The sequence below is a fragment of the Nansenia antarctica genome, assembly GCF_963989245.1.
Source record: "Nansenia antarctica genome assembly, chromosome: 8".
Classification (NCBI taxonomy): domain Eukaryota; kingdom Metazoa; phylum Chordata; class Actinopteri; order Argentiniformes; family Microstomatidae; genus Nansenia; species Nansenia antarctica.
The window spans coordinates 43,676,399-43,683,898 of record NC_137678.1 but is presented as its reverse complement, the minus strand read 5'-3'; the positions used below and the strand labels follow the sequence as shown (position 1 = coordinate 43,683,898).

General features: G+C 42.9%; 2 protein-coding genes across 2 annotated transcripts in view; one reads left to right on the top strand and one right to left on the bottom strand.

The window, feature by feature from the left end:
- Positions 1 to 6,281, bottom strand: part of itih5 (inter-alpha-trypsin inhibitor heavy chain 5) — a 20,609-nt gene extending 14,328 nt beyond the window's left edge. Inside the window, exons 1-2 of the mRNA XM_080537892.1 lie at positions 6,175 to 6,281; positions 623 to 667 (exon numbers count right to left, since the gene is read on the bottom strand). The gene's annotated coding sequence lies outside the window, so the exon portion shown is untranslated. The remainder of the gene's footprint in view (positions 1 to 622; positions 668 to 6,174) is intronic.
- A 159-nt stretch (positions 6,282 to 6,440) lies between these two features.
- itih2 (inter-alpha-trypsin inhibitor heavy chain 2) overlaps positions 6,441 to 7,500 on the top strand; it is an 11,976-nt gene continuing 10,916 nt past the window's right edge. The window contains exons 1-3 of the mRNA XM_080537890.1: positions 6,441 to 6,656; positions 6,788 to 6,820; positions 7,256 to 7,294. Of these exons, the coding sequence (XP_080394016.1) occupies positions 6,564 to 6,656; positions 6,788 to 6,820; positions 7,256 to 7,294 (165 nt within the window). The 5' untranslated portion in view covers positions 6,441 to 6,563. The remainder of the gene's footprint in view (positions 6,657 to 6,787; positions 6,821 to 7,255; positions 7,295 to 7,500) is intronic.

The window sequence follows — 7,500 nt, the reverse complement described above, 5'->3', positions numbered from 1 at the left end:
TTTGGATGAGAAAGCCAGCGCGTTACCGTTACTCTGGCGCACTGCGCAGCACACCTCGTGACGTTAGAATTATAAGGTTCTATCTCAATTTTTGTCAAAATTTAGTTTTTTACATAATCTGATCCATTAGGTGTTTATTAATGCCTGTGTGGTGTTATTTTTAAAATGTTGACATTTTTGAGTTAGTAATTCATAAAATACAAAGGTTCCATCTCATAAAACATAATGGAATGTAAAAACGTTGACGCTCAATATCTCTGAACTACCCTAAACCGAGATAGAACCTTATAATTCTAAGCTCACGACCTGCCAATTCTGTCCACGTCACACCAGAGGATAGATTTCGGGATGATAAAACTCCACATCCCTCCCATGAACATGAACACTTGAACGGTCTGCTGCTTACACTAAATGGGTTTACTTTATGCATGTACATAAATAATAATTTCTAAAAGTGTGTCCAAACTTTTGACTGGTACTGTATGTATGTATTGTAGCCTGCCATTAATTCAACATGTGTCAGCATCCATTAGTGGACATTTATCTATGGACACAATGATGCAGAAGAGCGCAAACACCATGCAGGAAGCACGGCCAAGATACTTGCAAAGAATCTTTTTACCTTAGTGAGAATGGCTTTCACTGCCCTAGGGACTCTGCGTGGTGCCTGGGGAAACAAAATATCTGTGTTAAATAGTGGTCTATAGAAGCTCCCCAAATAAGCCACTTCGGTGTGCCCAAAACCGTCCTTCAACTTCAGGGTTGAAAGACACTTACAATATCCAAATCAAAGTCGGTCAAATCGGGAAAAAAGTCATCTTCAAGTTCAGAATCCTCAAACTGCCCCAACGCGCACGGACTGAAGCACATCAGAAGAGTGAAAAGCAGCATGTTGACGTCGAGATCCATTTAGAATAAAAAGGGATAAGCGCACATTATCTCCAGGGCGCACCGCTCCGAGTCTGCGGGTTGTTGAGATCAGAGTGACCGGAGTTGGAGCTGAGGCGGTGGGTGAGGAGGCGATCAAGTCGTGGAACGCCCACCCACCCACAGAGAGATGCAGAGAGGGCCTAAGAGTGTCTGTGGTTAGAGTGTCTGTGGTTAGAGTGTCTGTGGTTAGAGTGTCTGTGGTTAGTGTCTGTGGTTAGAGTGTCTGTGGTTAGAGTGTCTGTGGTTAGAGTGTCTGTTGTTAGAGTGGTTAGAGTGTCTGTGGTTAGAGTGGTTAGAGTGTCTGTGGTTAGAGTGTCTGTGGTTAGAGTGGTTAGAGTGTCTGTGGTTAGAGTGTCTGTGGTTAGAGTGGTTAGAGTGTCTGTGGTTAGAGTGTCTGTGGTTAGAGTGTCTGTGGTTAGAGTGGTTAGAGTGTCTGTGGTTAGAGTGTCTGTGGTTAGAGTGTCTGTGGTTAGAGTGTCTGTGGTTAGAGTGGTTAGAGTGTCTGTGGTTAGAGTGTCTGTGGTTAGAGTGTCTGTGGTTAGAGTGGTTAGAGTGTCTGTGGTTAGAGTGTCTGTGGTTAGAGTGTCTGTGGTTAGAGTGTCTGTGGTTAGAGTGTCTGTGGTTAGAGTGGTTAGAGTGTCTGTGGTTAGAGTGGTTAGAGTGTCTGTGGTTAGAGTGGTTAGAGTGTCTGTGGTTAGAGTGTCTGTGGTTAGAGTGTCTGTGGTTAGAGTGGTTAGAGTGTCTGTGGTTAGAGTGTCTGTGGTTAGAGTGTCTGTGGTTAGAGTGGTTAGAGTGTCTGTGGTTAGAGTGTCTGTGGTTAGAGTGTCTGTGGTTAGAGTGTCTGTGGTTAGAGTGTCTGTGGTTAGAGTGGTTAGAGTGTCTGTGGTTAGAGTGTCTGTGGTTAGAGTGTCTGTGGTTAGAGTGTCTGTGGTTAGAGTGTCTGTGGTTAGAGTGGTTAGAGTGTCTGTGGTTAGAGTGTCTAAGAAAGAGCGCCCGGTCAGCGTCACACACGGACACACCGCTATTACAACGTGCGCGCCACTCCAAAGCCCAGCACTTACCAGCGGTCTTTGTTCACTCGCCTTTCAGATGACCCCAGTGCCCCACTCAACCAATACTTTTGACCTGTACAGTCTGGTTCAATTAGTGTCAAGTAGAAAATACATTTCTCTCAACACGCATGACAGCAATGAATAATATGTGAATAGCACGAATGCATTGATTTTATTGATCTCTCCATCTCTCCACGATATACAGTACATATCATAATGGAAAACAAATAAATACAATAAAATGGCTTTTAATTATAATTGTCCCACATCGATGATGAAATCGGGTCGACTGCCCGGTCGTATTTCACAAGTGTTTTTCTCCGACACCACTGTCTGGGACAATATTGCTGAACGTTCATTTACGAAATGACACTGATTGGTGCAATTTTTGAGAAACTGTAGATGAAAGATGCGACTTGCCATAGAGATTGTTTAGAAGTTTCCATGTGACGAAATTCATCTCGTGATGTTGCGGATAAAGTGATAGGTTGTTATCATTAAAATCTTCATAGTGTCGTGCAAAGAGGAAAGCGCACCTTAGACCGCACCTTTTGGCCGACAATTAACTGTTCAAATAATACTGGCAAATTTATTTTTAAATGAATCAAATAGGCACTACAAGCTCCGGTAACTTTCCAGCCTACCTAAAATCCGTGGACTGCCTTTAAATGGATAGATAATTAATCAAATAAGCAGTACACATTCCATACCATTTAGGCCATACGTTTGAATAATTGTCACCAATTCACACAAGAATCGTCGGGGAGAAGATGTTTATTATACACTTGTTTTAATAGATTTTTTCTTTCAATCAATTAAAACAAGTGTAGGCTATAGTAAACACCTGAAACGTCAAGATTTCCCTTAATTACTCTAGCGCCATCGTGCGGACTTGGTGCAACATTACATCAAGGAAAGGTGTATGGCTCATTATAACTCGGCATTATCCATGGAATATCCAAATAATCTGATCTGGCCACGTCATGCACTGTTAAAATTGTATCCGCTTTGGGATACCATTTAGATAAAATAAAATAAAAAAAGTCCTCCATTGTGCTAAATATGAATGTAATATGAGAACATAGGCCAGCAGTCATTCAGGAAGAAAGTCAAATTCATTCAAGGAACAGTAAAGATGTCACCTCTGGCCAGGCCTGAACTCTGTGTGACATGTACACATGACCAATTGATGTATGATGATTTCTTACATCATGTGTTATAACAACACTCAAAAATGCAGTTTGATTTCCACACATTACAGTACCAAGAGATAGAAACCAATCCCTCGATTATGAATGAATGAATGAATGAATTAATTAATGAATGAATGGTCTTTATTGTCATTGATATAGTACAGGTACCAAACAACGAAATTTGGGAGGGGGGGCTCCCCTGGTGCTAGGAAAAAAAAAACTAAAAACAAGAAGGGAAAAGAGCTGGTTTACATAAATAAAGGCTATGTACACTATCCACTATACTATACTATACAAATAAAACACTGTGCAGTACTCTATGCTATGCTATACCTATTCTAACATTTCCTATCTCTGAACCTTATGTACCCGAGGGTTGTCATATTGCACATAGTGTTATTGCACATTCATTTAAAGTGTCGCAGTTTGCAGGTTTGAAATGTTCACAGTTGTGTTTCAGTGTTGCACTTGATTTCAATCTAGTAGCTGCCATCAAATTGTCTAGATTGTCCAGGGCCGAGAACCTAGGTCTTTGCTGTGTTCAGGGCCTGAATGGCCCTGGGGTAGAAGCTGAGCTTCAGTCTGTTTGTCCTTGCGAACATGGTCCTGAACCGCCTGTTCGAGGGCAGCCGAGCAAAGTGTACCTAGGGTGGGATGGGTCTCTGGAGATCTTGGAGGCCTTCCTGAGGCAGCGTGTGTTGTACAGCTCTTCCAGAGAGGGGAGGGGGGCGCCGGTGATCTTCTGGGCCGATCTCACGACTCTCTGTAGCGCATTCCTCTCTGCGGCTGTGCAGCTGGAGAACCAGATGCAGATGCAGTAGGTGAGGATGCTCTCCCCTGCGCAGCGGTAGAAGGTCACAAGCAGCTCCTGTCTGATGTGGTCTTTCCTGAGGACTCTCAGGAAGTAGAGCCGCTGTTGTGCCTTCTTGATGATGGCTGCTGTGTTGATCTTCCAGGACAGGTCATCCTGTATGTGCACCCCCAGGAATCGGAGGGTTGAGACTCTCTCCACGCTCCCTCCATCGACGAGCAGGGGCTGGACCTCAGATTTTTTCCTCCTGAAGTCCACGATGATTTCCTGGGTCTTTGACTGGTTCAGCAGCAGGTTGTTAACCTTGCACAGCTTGCCCAGCTGCTCCACCTCATCCCTGTACGCCGCCTCGTCCCCCCCCGAGATGCAGCCCACCACGGTGGTGTCGTCTGCAAACTTTACGATGGAGTTGCTGGGGTGGACGGGGGTGAAGTCGTAGGTGTAGAGGTTGTAGAGCAGGGGTAGCCAACACGGTGCCCGCGGGCACCTGGTCGCCCGCAGAGACCACGCGAGTCGCCCGTAGGGCAAGTTCTAAAAATAGCACTATTTACCATGAAGGTCCCTTTAAAACATGGGTCTCCAACACGTCGCTCGCGAGCTACCTGTAAAAAAGATGCAGCCTTCCCCCCAAAAAAGCATCCTGGAAACCTTTTCCAATTTCAATCCCTTACTAATGTCCCACCCCCTCCAACACAAAAAAAAATATATCAGCTGTCAATCAAATTGCTACCGTCTGTCAACACGTCGTCACGTCACTGTACCAGCGCTGGAGAATAAAAAAATGTTTTGCAAGTGTGCGCGCGAGACGCAAGAGTTTTTGCAGGGTGAGATGTCTGCAGATGAAAGTAAGCAAGTTGAAAACGTTAGCAAATATACTTGCTGAGTGTTCTGACAGAGAAAGGTTGTTTTTATTGTGACTAGTGTCTGATTATAGTTCCATGGTGTCAAAGAACTAGCTAGCTAGCTAGCTCAGAGGTGATGAGATGAGCTAGTCTGCTGCACACTTGCCAGCTAAAGAGCTAACTGGAGGCACTTTATTATTTTACTTAAAGTAGATAAACAATCTTTCTTATTCTGCTAGAATTGGGCTTCATGGTAATACCATAATGGTATATTTACAGTACATGGACAGTGGATTGAAGCATTGGCACAACCCTCACTCATTGGAAATGTCTGTTTTCTATAGATGGATATACAATTTATTTTTCAGCAACCCAATATTCAATTCGAATTATGTTATGAATTGATATGGATCAATACAATATTTTTAAATTTATAATTCAATTATAAATACTCTGGTTGTTATGTTTGCCTTTTGGTTGACAGCAAAAGAGGAGGATAGAGAAGGAGAGAAGGAGAGAGAGCAGGATGGTGTCGGCACACCAAAGAGAGAGAGCAAGAACCAGGTGAGAAAGTGGACAGGTAGTCAAGACCACATATTATGCCACAGTCCATGCCACCCCCTCCCCAAGGCAGCAAACCTAGGGGAAACACTGAGAGCAGATAGCTGAACTGTTCAGTGTCAAGCCTGGAGAAATGGAGATGGAGGTTATAAAGCTCCAGAATAATGTCCAGCTACAATCGCAACAACATTCACAACATTTCTGGAGCCTGGTAGACCCAGAAAACTATAAGAATGTTCACCAAGCAGCCCTGAAAGTATTTGTTGTATTTGGCTCTACATACCTTTGAGAATCAGATTTTTCTGATACGAATGTAATGAAATACTACTACTACTTCTGAACAAGACTGACAGATGAGCATCTAAATGACTCTATAAGAGTGAACCTAAGTGGATACACTCCAGCATACACAACTCTTGTAGACTCCATGCAGTGACATTCATCTCCAAGTGTAGGAATGAGTGAATGCATTATTACACACATGCACACGTTTTTTTGAAAGAGACAAAAGAAGAAAAAAATACTAATGTTTTCTGACTGAAAAAACTAGAAAAGGTGAATGCACTTATTACACACATGTGGACCATACAATTATACGCTTTTGATATGTGAATGGAGGTGATGTGATACATGGATATATGGATACAGAATATACTGCTACTACTATAGTGAGCTTACACATTGACATTTGAAACAGAGCATGCTAGTGAAGAATTTCAGAGTGTTTTGATACATTATGTGAATGAATGTAAGTAATAAGATATGAGTAGCTCTCGGCCACTTACATTTTTTCAAAGTAGCTCTCGGATGAAAAAAGGTTGGAGACCCCTGTTGCAGAGGATGGGGCTTAGCACGCAGCCCTGGGGGGACCCAGTACTGAGTCTGAGGGCTGTGGAGGGCTGTGGACCCTGTATGGTCCAAATAAGCCCTATAGCCTATTTATTTACCCTCCCACAGTACAGGTCAAGTTTCAAAGTGTTCCACTCTTCTCTGGATTTTGTGAAACACAACAAATATTGACCGCGCGGGGCCAAACCTTTATCAGCACTGTGGTTTTTCTAACCTCATTTTTGGCTTCTCACTGTTCCCTCTTGGATCCCAGCATACACACTCTCTCTTTCTCTGAGTCTTTATCCTTCAGGAGTGATCGGCCAACACACAGAGGCCTGGAAACATGAGGCACCTGTCTCTCCTGCTCGGCCTGCTGGTCCTCCAACAAACCCGCTGCTTTGAATTTATTGTTGAGGGAGAATGGGACACAGAGATGGTGAGTTTATATTTGAGTCAAAGAATTCTTTCTCTGTTCGATTTTTTTTTCTCAAAAAACAATCATCTTCTCATATTAAAGAGAGATCATAATATCCGTCATTCTAAATCGCTCCTTTTTTGTTCTACCAGTCAGGGTTCGAGGATCGACATGGAAGACATAGGGTGAGATTTCAACTCTTGTTTTATTTTTTAACGACGGCCCCCCTGAACATCAAAGCCATAGGGCTGTTCTATCAACAAATACACATATGACAGTACTAACTTGTATACGTTGAATGTGATTTTTGAAATACTAAATGTCATGAGGGAATTACTTTCCTTAACTGAAATGTGCTGTGTGTGTTTTCGCACACAAATGCCAAGAAATCAATAAGCACTTTAGCTCGTTGCAATTATTGTCCTCTGACCTACTGATAATTGGGTCAGGTGGAGGCGGCTAATAGATTTAACCCAACCCAATACTCAACAACACAGCCAATATAATGTCACATTTGAACTTTTATTCAGATAACTGTTCATTTCTCAGCCTATTCTCTCTTGTAAGAGCAGTGAGGTATATATAATAGTAGAGCTGATTATGTGCGTATATGATTCCAGAGGGCGATATTGACCAGCGAGGAACAGGAAGACTTTGAGGTGAGTTTGTCTGCTTGTTGTCTCCTCTCTCGACTGTGACAGAGTTATCTTCTTATCTACTAATCGATGCTCCTGTTTGAAGAGTCTCCTGTGGCAGACAGGTTATTGACTTCACTTTTGACTTCACTACGGTTGCTCCAGTTAGCATTTCTGCGAATCTTCACAGAAATCACTTATCCTGATTTGGATAAATCTGAGATTCTGTA